Source organism: Crocodylus porosus, unplaced genomic scaffold (genome assembly GCF_001723895.1).
Source record: "Crocodylus porosus isolate Cpor-Errol unplaced genomic scaffold, CroPor_comp1, whole genome shotgun sequence".
Classification (NCBI taxonomy): domain Eukaryota; kingdom Metazoa; phylum Chordata; order Crocodylia; family Crocodylidae; genus Crocodylus; species Crocodylus porosus.
In genome coordinates this window covers 13,287,958-13,305,836 of record NW_017728920.1, presented here as the reverse complement: position 1 = coordinate 13,305,836, position 17,879 = coordinate 13,287,958, and the positions used below count along the sequence as shown (strand labels likewise).

Sequence of the window (17,879 nt, the reverse complement as noted above, 5' to 3'; positions counted from 1 at the left end):
CATTTGACCCCAGTATTCTTTCCTGCCATGGCAGGGGGTCAGACTAGATGATCTGCTCAGGTCCCTTCCGACCCTAGAAACTATGAAACTGAGCCTTGGAGGACACGACTAGTCACCAAGTGCCATATTAATTCAATTCCATCAACTACCACACTCTGGGTTTGACCTCAGAGCCAGGTCCCTAGCCATCGGACTGTGGAGTACTCAAGGCTGCAGTTGCCCAATTTTCCCATGAGGACATCATGGGACACAAGGTCAAAAGCTTTTTTAAAGTCTATGACTGTCACCTGGTCATAGAAGGAAATGATTGGTCAAGCAAGAGCTACCCGCAACAAACCTGTGCTGCCTGTCCCACACAAGGTTGCCCTCAGTTAGTCTGTCAAGAATGGTTGCTTTGATATTTTTTTCCAAAATCTCCCCAGGGATTGAGGTCAAACTGATTGGCCTGTAGTTTCCTGGGTCTTCTTTCCTCCCTTTCTTGAAGATGGGCACCACATTGGACATGTACAGGCATTCAGTCACTACTCTTCCAGGAAAAACCTTTCATGCACAGATGCTAAGCGTTTTTCTCGCAAAGCAAAAATAACTCCACTCCAGGAGAAAAATAATGTGGGAACAACCAGCATTAAATCACTCCCAGGAGGGTTCTCTTGTGAAAGCAAATGTCTGCTTACACTCTTTTTTGAGAGAAGTCATGGCACTTCAGGGCGTTTTGCTCCTGTCCCTAACCATCCAGGGAAACATTGCATTGGTAACTAGACTCTTCTGATCCAGCCAAGCATGGTGCAGAACACGGTACTTTTACAATGCTGGCACTGAGCTGTAGGGAGACACAACTTGCAAGGCAGTCTGGGTCAACTAATCAGAGCTTTCCTGTGCTATGCTGCCATCTGTCACCTGGCACACTGTAAAAGCCTACAAAGCACACTGAGATGTGCACACAAGGGTCATGTGGCTGTGCAGCATCAGCACTGAAAGCTCTCTGTTTTTCAAGAGCTCAGCACTTGAATATGTGTTCAGGTGCTTCTAGGTAAGTTTTTCCACTGGGAGAACAAACCTGGGAGAACTCTATTGAAAGTGCATATGCAGCCCCTGTTAGTAGTGCTCATTGTCTATAAGTGGGCATGGAGGTGAAAGTAGGGAATGAGATACAGGCAAAGACTTAACTTCACTTTTTTTTATATGACAGAATGAGTAGCTGGCTAGATAGGTGGGAAAAGTAACCTCCTTCGTTAAAAAGGGTGATGTAATTTATACTTCCTTCATCTAGCTCTAAAGGAAGAAAATTGTTACTGTTCGGGTGATGCAGCTTGACACTACCCCTTATTTAGGGGAGATTGTAAAGTAACAGTCTAACCCTTCCAAGGGGATATTCATATACGAATGAGAAAATGACAACCTATTCCAAGGAACATGTTCTGTTTTACTTCACACACTCATTTTGCAGTCTAAATTCTATCTGTAAATACAAGGTTAGGTTTATTATGTTTAAATTATTACAATACCTGCAGAGGACCTGGTGTATTTTTTTAAGAAGACTGCTTACCGAGAATGTATAGAACTGCTGGAGCTCCCTGTCAACGGGTTGGAGTAAGGTGAGGTAGCGTGTTATTCCAGTTTGAGTCACAGTGAAAAATGAACTGTAATCATTTAGAAAAAGATGGACCTGGGGGTCTTTTGTCTTCAAAAAGAAAGAAAAGAATATTTAGTACATTTTCACATATGTAGTAGTCAAATAAGTCATGCAAGCATTTCTTTTTATTATGATTTGAATAAAACAGAAGGCATAATACCATAGGAAACAGACTGTATGAAACTGCAAAATACTTACATTTCTGTGAATGGCCTTATTTTAAAAAGTGAATATTCTTAGAATGGATATTCTGAAACAATATTTGAAAAATAAAGGATTTTGTAAAGGATAAACCTTTACAAAGAACACTTTACATATCAAGTGAAAAGAGATATTTCTGTGCATCTATGAAAAAGAAACTAGCTAGAATAAAAAAAACCCAATTCTATCACAGGTCATAATATATCAGATCATCCAGATATACTGCATACTAGTAAATTTTTTACTACTTTTCTGAAAAAGGACATTTTGGCCATTCAGGACTTCTCTAAGGATCTGATAGGGGCATAGTTTTCATTGCTTGGTTGCTCCATATTTCAGGCGTGTTAGTTGCTGGGATGTGATTCCCACATTACATAAAAAGGGTATTAGGAAGTTTAAATAGGAGCTGAATGTAATACTGTGAATTCTTAATCTTGAAGCTACGGAATACCATGCCAATCTTTTGGGACAAAGTAGAATGCATTCTGGGGTGTTCTGGAATGCCTCAATACTTTAGCTATGCCCCGTCTCCTGAAGATAGCCATAATGGAAAGAGAGAAGGGAAGAAATTTGTAACATTAAGCATTAAGTCAAATTCAGTGGCTGCAAAATGGTTTGGAAAATAAAGGTGTCTGGAAATTCAAAACCATCACAATAGAGTGAGATCCTTCTGACTACAGTTGTTTTACCATATTTTAACACAGAAATATAGCTTAAATGTTTTATGGTTTTTAGACACTTGTTTCAACTAAACTGCTCTTTAGGCAAAATGAGATTAAAATATGTGCCTATATTTGCAAACCATAATTAAGACAAATAAATTATTACTTTTCTGAAATCACTGTTTTTCCTCTAAGAATCATTTTTCCAAGTGTAGCAGAAGTAACACTTCTAAAAAAGAGTTAACAGCTAACACTTCCTTCCAGTCCTAGATAATAAACTATGCAAGAAAATTTAGAATAATAGAGTAATGTCAAGTTAAAATTTTACAGATATTTAATGGTCTAACAGAAGCTTTTCAAGCAACCTGAAATAAAGCACTAACTGCTCAAATAAACAACTATAAATGTAGACTAGTGAAATGAAAATGGTATGAAAAAGGTTTAATTTCTCAATCCAAAGTATTCTAGGCCACAGAGACTTTGGAAATCTAAGATTGTGGTACTTAGGTGTTAAACCATTGCAGTTGCTAACAAATAAATGTAAAAAATATCAAACTGTTCCAAATGACTGGTTTCCTACTGCTTAAAGCTGTGCTGCAATGATGTCAGCTTTCAGTGAAATTAAAGCTCTTTTCCAATTCAAAGGGGAACGTAATTCTGTTCTTTTCACAAAGTAATGGGAGGTGATAGGCAATGAGTGTTCATTTCTAGTCACTAGAAAGTTAGTATAAGTTATTTATAGTAAACTTCACATTTTTAGTATGCTTCCTCATATTTGCAATATTTTGGAACAAAATTAAAACTTTCTTGATGACTTCTTTTTTGGACATTCTGTTAGCTGGCTTGTATTCTTTGGATTCCCAGACATCTTCTTATTTTGGTCAGTTGTGTGTTATTTATTCTCTTTGGGATCCATTACTTGAAATTGGATGCTTGTTTCTCCACTAAAGACATTACTTTATGTATCATTTATTATAGACTGCAGAACAATCAACTGAAAACAAATAGACTGCTTATCAAGGTAACTAGAGTGTAATATTGAAAAGTTGATGACATGGTTAATACAGGGAAACAGATACAACCCTCAACAGAAACATAATACTGATTGCAAATATTTTATAGCAAATTTCATCTTCATTGTGTTTTACAAATAATTATTAAATCTTTTATATATCCTTATGAGGTAACTACGCAATCATTATTATCCCTATTTCATAGATGGAGAAACCAAAGATGCTGAAAGAGACACCATTGCTAATCTGTGTTAAGTATTGTAGTTTATGCTAAATTTTTCACTTCTCCTACTTGTAGAAACTCTATCCTTAAATTAGTTTCTGAATGTCATATTAGCTTCATGGCTAACAGAATCTTATAGGCCATTTCAGACTATTTCAGGATTCTAATTAATTCTCCAGCCAACACTAACTTACTCTTCCACACTCTTGGGATTCCAGCTGTTATCTAGTGCAGGGCTGGCAACCCAGGAGTGGTGTGCTGAACTAACAGATCTAGACTTAATGGTGGGGCACCACTTCTGACCCACCACCAATTTGCCAACAACCTTCTGGCTTCATAGGGAAGATGCACATGCTTGACAGGCTGGATATGACCCATGAACTGCAAACTGACAACCTTTTACCAACCCCTGATTGGCCCTTGACTAATGCTAGAGCATTAGTTTGGGACTTAAGAGTTGAATGAGAGGCTGCTAAGTGAGAGAGACAAGTCACTTCAGCTAGCTCTGCTTCAGTTTCCTCAGCTGTAAATTATGAATGATGATTAGTATTAATACAAGGATCATCATCATAGATCAGAAATATTTTTTAAGTCATTTAGTCTATTTCACTGCATATATTCTCCAAGGGTTTTACCTGCCCACTTTAAAAGTACATTGGTTGTTGCAATTAGGGTATGAAAAGGATATAAAATAGGGGCCTTAACAATTGCTAATACATTAATGACCTCTGTTTCTACTCAGTGTGTATGTACTTTAAAAATGCTTATAGTAACGGAATGTGATTTTCTGTGTCACAATATAAAATTAATTCTTTCAAAACTCCTTCTTCATTAACCAAGCTGCCAGCTAAATTCTGACTGCTGAATTCATTGAATAGTTCTTGATTTTTATATCCAGTTTATATTTGCTGACTGAAAAAAAGAGCATGTTTGACTCGCTGTCAGGCCCATACCAGGCCTAGCCCGAAGAGGCCTCTGGGAGGAGGCCAACCTGACACCCTGAACGAGGGGTCATTTTCACGGAACCCAGATGCTATGACCTAATGCATCTGCACAAGAAAAAGGGAACTGCCCTAAACTGACCCTCTGGCCTGGAAAGTCCTGGGGCTAGCAGGATGCTAAGACATCAATTCTAAATTTGAAAAATAACTGCTTGCAAAAATGGGATAATGGCTTGGCTCTGATCCCAGAAAAGGCAGTGAAGCTAAAAGTGAACTCCCCCCCTGGGGAAAACAACAGGGAGAGGAAAGGTACTTAAGATGAGGAGAGTCGGGTCCCAGGTTGGAACTGCTTTGGGGAGGACAAGGCTGAGGACGCGATAAAGGAGGCAGTTTCGCCACCCTAGACACAGGGTGGGGTTCCCAAAACCTATCAGGTAATAACAGGGGATAGGGTGTGGAATGCCTTCCTTCAGCCTGACGCGCTTGCAGCTCAAAGGCTTGTTATAATATTTTCTCTGTGGGTTATTGATTTTTTCCATTGCAATAAAGAGTGACTTTTGGGGTTTACCTGGTGTGTGACTTGTGGGTTACTCACCTACCCCTGTTGGGAAGGGAGGGGGCCCCTAATACTTGCTAACTGAACAGAATATGCTCAGAAGACAGTGAGGAGAATAAAATATGAAATCCTACATATGACCCTGGAGGTCATTATTCTGACTATAGCCTTATTTTTTAAAAATTTCAGTTGAACACAAATACAATAATTCCTAACCACTTAACATCTTGCATGTTATTTCTGCTAAATTTTCTGCCAATAACTCAATATGGTTAGCAGATAAACAAAAAAACATGCACAATAGCATAAAACCATTCAACATGCAATTAAGAACCACTCCAAGCATGCAGAACACAAGGTATGTGTATGCTTTATGTTCTACTGTTCAGATGAATTATCGGTTAGCTATCAAATAAGTAAAAATGTCATTTTTTGTAACAATGACAACTTATTTTGGATTAGGTTATGTATCTTCTGAATATACAAAGCAAATCTAACATATCCTAGGTGGAACTCCATTGATTTAAATGGGCTCTCACCATATGTGAATTGGGCCTAATATATTGAAAATGTTCCCTGAAGCCTTCTCTAAACAAATGATAGTCCCAGTCTCTCATCTTTAGTGATACAGAAAGAAGGAAAGAGGGAAATTAACCACACAGTTTCAACCAAATTAAAAAACCAATACCTACAGGAATATCACCCATTTTAACCTACAAGATAAACAAACATAATATAAAAATGAATAAACACACACACAAAGCTAACAATGGACATTATATGAGTGGGCATCTACAAAAAAATGTTAAAATGTAATACAATTGGCTGAGCTGCTCACAAGAGCATTCATAGTTTAGCATGAGTTGACTTGCAGAAAGCTTGGAAGCAGCAGGGCTTTTGATTTAGTCTTTAAAATTAACTTTTAAAGCAATACCAATGAAATAGTTAAAAAGATATTTATATCTATAGGATAGATTTAGGCAATTTACTAATTTAGAGTGTCACAGAAGCATGAAGATAGTATAGTAATATTAACTTTGCCAGAACCCATCAATGGAGGTATACTCTTACTTAAAGCAACCATCATATACATAAATAATTAGGGTTTTTTAGTTAGCAACTCAAGGTATAGCACATTTGTATTTTGCCTAGATATACCATCCAACCGTATTTGTGTTTATTCTTAAGATATTAATATATCCTCTTCTTTCAGTATTCATCACCGAAGTACCTTTAGGCAAAACAACTTTTTTTTGAACTTCCCAGGAGAATTCAGACATATGAGGGTTGATTTTCTGGTATTTCCCTAGGCTTGACTAACTTTTGATATAGTAACAGCCAAATGTACGAAAATCATTCTAGTTGAAAAACACAAACTAAATTCTCATCCCTAACAGAACTGAAAAAGCCTTTGAATGCAAGTATTTTCAATTTTATGCCCAGGCTTATGCATATGTATATAAGCATAATACTATATAAGACATGTTCTATAATACTATATAGGAAATAAATACTGACATGATGTCAATTATGCGGCTTGTAATCCAAAAAGTCTGACATGGAAAGCTTACATGTTAAGGAGACAGTATACACAATATCTGTAAATTTAAGCATAGTTTTAAATAATAAGGACAAGGAGAAAATGTTAGATAATTGTTATTTCCTACCAGCAAGTTAAAGGCAATTAAAAAAAAAAAAGATTTAACCCAGCTGACAAGACAATAATGCTGTAGCTATTTGTATAGTTTGCTCCAATCCTGACAACCACAGTATCCTAATTCAGAGCTCTACCATGGAAACAAAGAATGAGAAACTGAGAGGGTTGAAGGATTTGTATAAACCAGTGGTTCCCAACCTCAGGTCATGATACAAATGAGGGTCACAGGGGCAATGCCGGCAGCACTGCACGCAAAGGATGAGCCATGCCACATGCCAGGAGCTCCCCCACCCCTGCCCCCAGGCTGCCACAGCTGCACTCTACTCCCAGCAGCTGGTCATGGCAAATAAAGGTTGGGAACCACTGATATAAAAAATCATCATATTATACCATTTAAATTCCTCATCTAAGCTTCAATTTACTCAGGTCTCTAGGTATTCATGTGGATTAATTTAATTTATGAAATTTAAACAAACTGCTTAATAATAGCAACATTTAGCAGTGCTACTGTAAACCTTCTGAAACATTTAGAAGTGGATGATTTTAACTGTTACTGTGTTGAAATTTACCATGTGAAGGTACTTAATGGTGCAGACAGAAGTGCAGCTCCCAGCTATAACTCAGAACAATTTCTGAAAAGAGTTCTGAGTTATAACATTACCCAAGGCCAAACAGAAGCTCATCATTCCTTCCTAGTGGTAGAAGAATCTAGCTGCCTGCTGGGAGCCTGCAACCAGGTTCCCCTAGCAATGGCCAGTCTCTCTGCCAGTACCCGCTGTTTTCAGAATGGGAAGGGGGAAAGGCAGCAGAGGGAGCTTGTTCTTGTGGCTCCCCAGCTGGTGCGGGCAGGTGAATGGGAGCCCCTCCACCTCAAGGCAGGGCTCCAATACACACATTGGACCCTGCAGTGGGGAATGAAACCCCCCGACTGAACTGACGCTTGGGTGAATTACCTGAAGATTGTAAGAGGGCTAATGTGGTGCCCATCTTCAGGAAAGGGAGGAAAGAAGACCCAGGACACTACAGGCCAACCAGTTTGACCTCAATCCCTGGGAAGATTTTGGAATAAAATATCAAAGAAGGCATTCTTGACAGGCTAACAGAAGGCAGCATTCTGAGGTATAGTCAGCATGGGTTTGTTGCGAGTAGGGATTCCTTGACAATCTCATTTCCTTCTATGACAAAGTGACGTATCATCTAGACAATAGGGAAGAGATTAATATCATATATTTGGACTTCAAAAAAGCCTTTGACCTGGTGTCCCATGATGTCCTCATGGAAAAATTGGGCAACTGTGGCCTTGACTACTCCATGGTTCGATGGCTAGGGAACTGGCTCTGAGATCACACCCAGAGAGTGATAGTAGATGGAACTGAATCAACATGGCACTTGGTGCCTAGTTGTGTCCCCCAAGGTTCTGTTCTTGGACATGTATTCTTTAATGTATTCATAAACGATCTGGACACTGTAGTCAAAAGCAGACTGGCCAAGTTCGCTGATGACACCAAACTTTGGAGAAGAGTCTCCACACTTGAAGACAGGCTGGTGATCCAGGCTGACCTCAATAGGCTTGCATGGTGGGTGGCTGAAAACCTGATGGCATTCAGTATGGAGAAATGCAAGGTGCTCCACCTTGGAAATAAAAACCCGCATCACACTTATAGGCTCAGCAATGATATACTTGCTAGCACCATGGCCAAAAGAGACTTGGGGATCATGACTGGCCACAAGCTGCATATGAGCCACCAGTGCAATACCGCAGCTGGCAAAGCAAACAAAACTCTGGCTTGCATCTACCAATGCATCTCGAGCAAAACCCAGGATGCCATCCTCCCACTGTGTTTGGCCTTGGTGAGGCCACAGCTGGAGTACTGCATCCAATTCTGGGCTCCACAATTTAGGAAGGATGTGGAGAAGCTTGAAAGACTCCAGAGGGCACATGATCATGCACATGATCAGAAGGCATGAGAACAGGCCTTCTGAAAAGAGGCTATGAGCTATGGGACTCCTTAGCCTAGAGAAGTACAGGCACAGGGATGACTTCGTGGCAGCCTGTAAGTGTATAAGGCATGTGCATCAGGATCTGGAGGAACACCTGTTCACCAGAGTACCCCAGGGGATGACAAGGTCCAACAGTCACAAACTCCTGCAAGATTGTTTTAGGCTGGACATGAGGAAAAACTTCTTTACTGTCTGAGCTCCCAAGGCCTGGAACAAATTCCCCCCAGAGGTGGTGCAAGTACCTACTCTGGACACTTTCATGAAACATTTGGCTGTTTATCTTGCTGGGGTACTTTGACCCTTGGGCACGGGGCTGAACCCAGTGATTTTATGAGGTTCTTTGCAGCCCTAATGTCTATGAAATCTGTGAATTCCCTCCACTCCCTTTCCTCCCTCCCATTCTGAAAACAGCAGTGGGCTGGGAGCTTCACAGACACAAGTTGCAAAAAATGCTACATTTTTAAATATCTTTATCTGATACCTCATTCAACGAGGGATCAGATTTTCACCCGATCAGCCATTTTTGAAGGTGTCTGCAACTGTTCACTTGTGTTTGGTCACAGCTATAGACTGCTTTCTGTGCTCAGATCAAGTGAAAATTGTCACTGCTGTCTGCAACCAAGTATATATGGTTGGGATAACCACTCTGTGCATTGGTATGGAGGAAACTTAATACAAAGACTACCAACACTGATCTGTGGATTTTCAATAAGAAGGGTAAATAAAAAAGTGCTTTTATGACCAAGTAAGAGTAGTCATCATGGGGAAAATAAAAATACATTTGCTCAATAGAAAATAGGTAAATAGTTGATTTGAAGGGTAACAGTATTTTTTTAAAGAAAGGCCTGTAAATCTAGAAAAATAAATTAAAATAAGATATAAAGCTATTTAATAAATGCAGAAGGTAAAACTGCATTCTCTACTGCATTCTCTAATTCACTTTAAAGGTAAAGACAAGGTAGTTAGCAGTATCAGTCATCCATTCTAGCTCACTGCTTACCATGAACCCTTGTATGGAGGTGGCAACACTACTTCTGGTTTACTTTCCCACTAGACATGTTTATGCACTTTGCAGTGATTGAGCCAGGAGTAAACACACTGTTGTATATGTTCCTTTGACCAAGAGCTCCTACTGAGGAAGTTCAACAGGACCGAGGTAAAGGCAACACAATGTGAGTCTGAAGACCTAGGAGAGAAGAAGCTGGTGTTCATTCAGATGACACCAGCCTTCACAGGCTTAGTTGGACCTTTTCCTGAAGATCTACTTGCTTTGAAGCCCTTTCAAGCCCTATGATTCCATGAAAATTCCATTTGCATGTTTTTCCCCTGTCTTGTAAAGCATGATCATCTCTAGCTGCTAAACTGACTTAAGTTATCTAAAGCAGTACCTACACTAGTACTGCACCTCACAAGTTTCAAAAGTGCCTTCAGCCAACAAAGGTGGTCCTCAAGAGAGATAGATCGCACTTCTGAAAGAGCCAACTAGGCACCACATGAAGATTTGCTGAATTACAAAAAGAAAATCCCCATAAATTGACACCATTAGTTATGACATATCACCCTTCCCTGGAACCTACATGGAAAATCCTCAAGTAATTACAATCCATACTAGAAGAAGACCCAATTCTTAAAGAGATCTTTCCAGAACCCCACTTCCTAGCCTTTAAACAAACACCAAACCTTGCTAATCTCATCACCAGAAGCAAACTCCCTATGACCCCAACCACACCAGTGGATCCAGATCATACCAGGACAAGGAAAGCAAAACCTACCAAAACATTTCCACCACCCCTACAATAACTACACCCCACGACCGAACCATCACCATTCCTAGATCTTACACCTGTACCTCCAGAAATGTAACAAATGTCATCGAGTGCACCAGATACTTTGATGGATAGTATGTAGGAGAAACCAAACAACAACTGCGCACCAGAATGAATGCACACCGATAATCTATCAAAGCCGAAATTCCCAACTACCTGTGGGGGCACACTTCTCACAGGATAATCACTTCCTCTCTGATCCCTCAGTTCTAATCCTAAAAGGGAACTTACAAAACACTTTTGTAGACAAGCCTACAAACTTCACTTCATAAATATACTGGATACAAAAACAATCATGTACTCATTATAGACTTTGGATTTATGACACATTACAACCTGCCTGACATCTGATTCACTAAGTACCTTCCTGACCTCACCTCTTATATTCTTTTTCTCCACCTTTTCTCTCCTCCCTTACTTTTCTGCCCTTTGTCTTCCTAACTTCCAATTATTTCCTTTTGCACAGACAGTCTCTTTTTCTATCTTGTGTTACTATCACTGTAGTGTCTCCCTTTGGCCTTTTCCCCCCCGCTTTCTTTCCCCTTCCTTCCCTGCTTTACCTTTTGTCTAATTTTTACCTATTTACATTCTCACTTACATCCTGCCACACTTTTAGCTTCTCTTATTCCTTGGAGACCCAGAACAGCAGAGATTCTCTATGCCTTAAGAAGGGTGACTGCACCTGAAAACTTGCTAAGAACTTTTTCTCAGCTAGAAAACAGTTGGTCTAATAAAAGATTCCATATCTACTAGAAGAACCATGCCTGCCTACACTAGAGAACTGACCTATTTGAAACTAACCCAGTTTCAGCATATATTTCAGCCCATCCACACTAGCCATGCTGAATAACTTTAGGAACACAATGAACCACTTCTCTTTTTAAAAGTATATATTTTAAGTAAAGCAAGACTTATTTATGAATAAACAGAATTCCACTAAACACACGTCTGCCCATCACCATACTGTCTTCCTACTAAGAACAAGCTAATGATCACAAGACCCTACTTAACAGATCAGATCAAATACAATAATGATATTATCACTATTAGTATTAATGAAAGCAATCCAGAAGAATTGCGTTTTGTAAGCAGATCAGAAGGTTGTGAAGTCTCCAGTATTTTTTAATTCATGACTGAGTTAATTCCACACTTTTGCATCAGTCCCTGAACAGACATTCACAAAATGTAAGTACATACCTGCAGTGGCTCAGGCCAGGAGCCAGAAGGTGCTAGAGCAGCTCGGCTACAAGGAAGCTGTGCTGGGAAGGACATGGCCAACCCCAGCAGTATCTTGGAGTGAGCTGGCCAAGGAAGGGGTTTAATTCCCCCCTCCCTGTCCCACAGCATGGACCCAAGCCAGGATCTTCTTGGTGAACAGCCCCTTCCTTCTGCTGCAGTGGCAGGACTAGGCCATGGCTAAATGCCAGCTGGCATGAGCCCTGAGGCAGAGGCAGCAGGGAGGGAGGGTTCTCCCCTCTATCCCCACTGCCCCCCATGGGCTGCAGCCAAGGTCTGCCTTCTCCAGCCAACACAGCCACTGCTTGCTCTCTGTATGGGGCTAGCAGTGGCATAAGCCCCCTCTGACAGACACTGGAGTGGGGAATAACCCCTATTCTTGCCCCCCAGCTAAGGGGCTCTGCCAGCCAGCCTCTGGCTGGACCCTCAACTGAGCCACTGGAGCAGCAAGGGGGCAGGGCCCTGACAGTTCATTTTGTCCTGGTGTCCAGGGAGTGCAATCCTCTTATTGGTGGGGGGCGGGGAAGGAAGGGGCTGTGAGTGGAAGCTCAGAGCTGCAGTGGACTGTGCAGGATGAACAGGAGCACCACAGCTTGGAGGGGGGCATAGCCCCCCCAGGCCCTATAAATGCTGCTGCCACTCACCCCCATGTAGTCTGTGACAGCTCTGCCTGCCCCACAGCATGCCTTCCCCAAGACCTGCAGCACAGTCCCCTCACCAGGAAGAGACTCATGCTCTGGGACACCACAACAGGGGCTGCAGCCTCCATTAGGATTGCTCCCCACTTGCCATTCCAGGGGAAGGGGCATGGCACAGCCAAAGGTCATCTACCATGGCCCCCTTAGGTAGGTAGGGACAGGGGTTATTTCCCCCACTCTCTCCAGTGCCTGGTGGAGAAGATGGTGGTGGGGGGCTTATCCTGCTGCTCACTTCCTGCAGGGAGCGAGTGGCAGTGGCAGCAGTCAGGGCAAGCAGACACTGCTGTGGTCCCCCTGGAGCAGAGGGAGAAATAACTCCCCTGACTGTCCCCTCCCTAAGGGGAATATGCCAGCCAGCCTTTGGGCCTGCCCCTGCCCCTGGAGTGGCAAGGGGGGAGTGACCCTGATGGGGGCTGCAACCCCTGTCACAGTGTCCTAGAGCATGAGCCTTTTCCCAGCAGGGGAAGATGTGGGGTGGGCAGAGCTGCCAGACACTGTGCAGGGATGAGCGGTGATGGTGCTGGTGGAGGTAGGGGGGCTATGTCCCCCTCCAAGTCCCAGTGCTGCCACTCAATCCATGCAGCCCATGACAGCTCTGACCTCCCCACTCATGGTCTGCCAACAAGAAGAGGCTTGCACTTCCTGGACACTAGAAAGGGGCTGCTACCCCATCAGGGCCTTTCCCCCTCATTACTTAAACAGTGGGGTTAGGGCCTGGCCAAAAGTCAGCCAGCAAGCCTCCTTATGTGAAGGGGCATCTGGGGGAGGGGGATTATCCTGCCATTCACCCCACACAGACAGCAAGTGGTGGCTGCGGTGGTCGGGATGGGCAGACCCCACTGTGGTCCCCTAAGGGCAGTTGGAGGAGAGGGGAGTATAGCCATCCTCCCTGCCCGCTTTGCATCAGGGGTCATGCTGGCTGGTGTTTGGCTGCACCCTGGCCCCATGGCTGCAGCAGCAAGAGGAAGTGTCCAGCAGACTCTGGTTTAGGTCTATGCAGGTGGGACGGGAAGGGGGGAATTTAACGCCCTCCCTGGCCAGTTCATTCCAAGCTACTGTTGGGGTTGTCCATGCCCCTGCTGCTGAAGCAGCCAGCAGAGAAATGTAGGCCTGCACCAGTGGGACGGGGGTGGGGGGCAGACCTCTTCCTTGCCCACTTCCAGGGACCAGCATCTTGGCCAGGTCCCAGCCCCTGCCTGTCCCTCCTCTGGCTAGGGAGCAAAGGGGAGCCCTGTTCTGCTGAAGCAGAGATCACAGCCCAGCCCAGAAAGCATGCTGGGATGCTGGGGGATTCTGGTTAAATTTGAATCAGGAAGGGGTCTGGGACAGAAGTTGCATAATCCAGTTTGAGCTCAATCAGTTAAGTCTGATACTACACCCAACCAGGTTTATCCCAAACAGATTTCAGCCATTTTGAATCTGGTTCATGTGCACTGAAATTATGTTCTGTTACAGGTTTAAACCAATTTCTGATAACTTAAACTGGTTTATGTTTAACTTCTGTCCCTAGTCATGAAGAAAATAAGGAACAGAAAACAGAAGGGTAGAGGTGAGATGGGAGAAGTAAAAGAAGGAAATTAAAAAAATAATAATGCATTGCCACAATTGCTTAAATGAAAGTAGGTAAGGTAGACTATTAACTTTTTGTAGGGTTTGTTGTTGTTTTTTTGGGGGGGAGGGGAGTAGTGTTTCATAGCAACTTTATAGAAAAGTTAATTTATGTTAGCAATGTTTTGCTTCACTGGGTGTTGCAGCAGTTACTTACATTAGCAGTGAATTTGATTGGAAGGATTCATCTTAGTAAAACACAAGACCAGAATTTGTAACTGCCTTATTCAAGTTACAGTGTAGTCAAGCTAATCATATCCGTCCATTACCAAATTATGCTCATTATTTTCAGTGCTGGGCTATCAGTGCTGGGCTATATGTCAAATAATGTCCTATTAATATTTGAATTTACAGAAAAAAAAAAAGATTTTTGTGTGCCTTTTCTGTATTCATTTTCTGTATGCATGATAATAAATTAATGAGAAGCAGTGTTTATATCTGTAGCGAAATTTAAGTAAATAGTAATGAATAGTAGTTGAAAAATCAGTTTTCAATTAAAACTATTTTGCACTGCAAACCTGACAACATTGAGACAGTTATGAAATGCAAGTAATAGCATGAAACTCCTACATCATAAAAGCCTAAATAAACAAAAATAAGATGAATGAGCACAGCTGAAATTTCAGACACAGACAACTTGTAGTGTAATGCTGCTGAAGAAAGTGGAGGCCAATTCATTTGAAAAATGATTGAGCAGATAATTTCAAATACAAAACAAAAAAATAAAATACTACTGTAATTCAAAATCATTGACAAAATCATTTATTCCAAACATTTGAATAAAATCAAACTTTGTTCAGCTTAAATGATATAGTGTGTACACAGCTAAATGAATCTTAATTCAAAGTTTAAGTCAGAATACTATACATTTTCAAAAGACTGAGTCTAAGCCTATATAAAAACTGGCCCAATAAAGGAAAGAAAACACACCTCTTCTATGTCGTTATCCAAAACAATGATTTGTAATGGAGACGTCAGGTTCTTGTTGTCAGAGACTGTTGTACCCACTGGAGAGGACTCCAGGATATAGCCTTCATACACAGATTCTGTGAAGTAAGGCTTCTGATTGTTCTCATCAAGGACTTCAATATGCAAATTGGCAAAAGCTGGAAGAGGATGACCATTATCTTGTTCTGCCTAAAAAAAGATAAATCTGATTTGCCATGGATTCTCTTCAGTATATCAGACACCTCAGCCCAAGTTAGTATTGGTTTACTTTCAAGGATTGCCAACTCTTCACATAAATAACTAGTACCCATTATTTCACTGTGTAAACTGCTTATTTTGAAACATTAAACGGATAAGATAAAAATAAAATGAAACAAAGAATTAATTAGCAAAATAGAAACAGGAAGTTCAATCATGGACTGACTATTTTAACTACAAACAAACTCAGGAGTTGTACAATATTGGATGGCATTACATAAATATCAGTAAAATCTGGGAGGGGAAAGGAGGAAAAGGAGGGAGCCTAAATTAATCCTTTTGGCTTCTGATTTCATTCCAGGAACATTATGAGTATCAGATATTTGCTCTTTAAAGTTTAAGTCTTGGAAGTAAATGAAGGAACTAGAGGACTCTTATTTGACCATAGGTACAGTCAAGTGAAATTAAAAGGGAACTTGTGAATCAAACTAGCTAAAGAAGTTCATTTAGACCAGATACAGGCATTATACTTTTACTGGTATAAGTAACTGGAAACTGATCTATACCAGTAACAGAACACAAGTTTGGCACACAAAACTGGTCTATACCCATATGGAACAGCAATTCAACACACAGACTAATTTCAAAACAGCACAATGCAGTCTAAGATTTGTCTCTCCCCCCCACCCCAAAGCACCCTTGACACCATTTTGAGCTGCGGGAATGCTGATACGTGAGTACCATGACTTGAATTAGAGCAACTCTCTCAGCCACACTAATTAAAAGTGCTGCCCCTCTACCCCTGGACAATGTGTAAAAATACCCTACAGTTTTTAGTAAATTAGAAAAAATACATCTTCAAACAAGACTTTTCTTCAGATAGTCCATTTAAATTCATTTTAGCTTGTTAGCATCTCTTTTGGTGCTCATTTTCTAAATACTGGAGAATTTACTTTTGCGAGGTGCTAGTGTTTACTGAAATACAATTAAGTCATGTGCTTGGAAAGTAATAATATATTCCTTCCAGGCAATTATTTGTGATCATTTCAGACACTTAAAAAGCTACAAAAAGTACTGAATGCTTTTTTAAAAAAGTACTTGTTGAATGAGGAGTTGCAGAACTCCTGCATTGAGTGTTGAACTTATGACCCCAAAGGCTCAGTGACCTGTGTTTGAGTATGTGTGCACACGCAGTCAACCCTGTTATGTAATCCACTTGTCATGGGAAAAATTACCAGTCTTGGGTATGGTACCAAATACTTACCTGAGGTAACTGACTCCCTGGGTTGGTCAGTGGGGCAATGGGTGTGCCATTGACCCCCTTACTGTCTGTGTGATTGGTTTAATGGAAGATTGCCAGGAGTGGAGTGCACTATCTCTGAAGAGAAGAGTTGTCACTTGGAACTGCGGAAGGTGTATGTGTGACTGGATGTGAGCTTGAGGTCCTGGGAGGATGAGAGAAAGTGCGCATGCAGAGCAGTGTGGGCCAGGGTGGCTAATGGGCATCGTGACCCACTGTGTGCGTGTACATCCAAGGTGAGTGATGGAGATCGTGAGAGAGTGGGCGGCCAATCTTTTCTCTCTCTACTGTTATGTTGTGTGTGTGTGTGCTGAGAGATGCTGTTGTGTATATTGTGGTATTAAGCTGTAGTGCGCCTGTGACAGCTAGCAACACTGTTGCTGTCACAAGTCTGACAGCAAAGCTGTTTTGCTTCCATCTTGTGTATGTAGATTTGCAGAATCCATTGTATATAATTGTAATTGTACTGTTATTATTCGTACTCACCTGTCGATTTTATATTTCCTCTTTGAGACTGCTTAATATAGTCTAGTTGGTGAACTATTCACCTGGGTCTTTGGTGGTCTTTGGTAATGAATTAATATTCAGTCAACTAGAGGTAGGCTGTAAGTTTACGTCTGGTGTTGTAATAGGCCCCCACCAATTAAAGAGAGCAAGTAAAGTCTTGCTCTTAGCATACCTACATAAAGTCATTTGCACCTGAAGGACAGAAATAAAAGATGAAATTAATCAAATAATTAATCATTATGAATAATCTACTTAGCTCTCAGTTTATAGTACTCCATGTAAAATTGGGTTTAGAATGATTTTTGTTTAGGTGAATGTAGCTTTTACACTGACCGTTTGCCTCAGGGAACTGAGTCAGTGGTGATGATTTACTATACCCAAGTATTAGAGGCTGTTTCCAAGACTTGTTTCTGGCTCCTGATTCAGCTTAACTGCACTTTGGCTTCTCCATTCTTTTTACCTTGATCATAAATAATTGGTTTATAGTTCGAAAGGCTTTTGTGAAGTATAATTGCCCATGTTTGCCTTTGGAAAAAGGGAATTCAATATGAAAATAGTGTTTACAATTAGTCATTTTCTTCCTGCTTGCCTTCCTCTTTTGTTTTCTGTTTTAAGGAAGAGTCATCTGAACTCAGAAGTATTGTGATATGACAATACCTCCCCTGTGGCAT

General features: G+C 41.2%; 1 protein-coding gene across 3 annotated transcripts in view; it reads right to left on the bottom strand.

Annotated features, from left to right (window-relative positions):
- Positions 1–17,879, bottom strand: part of PCDH15 (protocadherin related 15) — a 904,082-nt gene that overhangs the window by 417,826 nt on the left and 468,377 nt on the right. For all 3 annotated transcript variants that reach the window (XM_019538590.1, XM_019538589.1, XM_019538591.1), the window contains 2 exons: positions 15,186–15,392; positions 1,547–1,681 (listed from right to left, as the gene is read on the bottom strand). In XM_019538590.1, the coding sequence (XP_019394135.1) occupies positions 1,547–1,681; positions 15,186–15,392 (342 nt within the window). The remainder of the gene's footprint in view (positions 1–1,546; positions 1,682–15,185; positions 15,393–17,879) is intronic.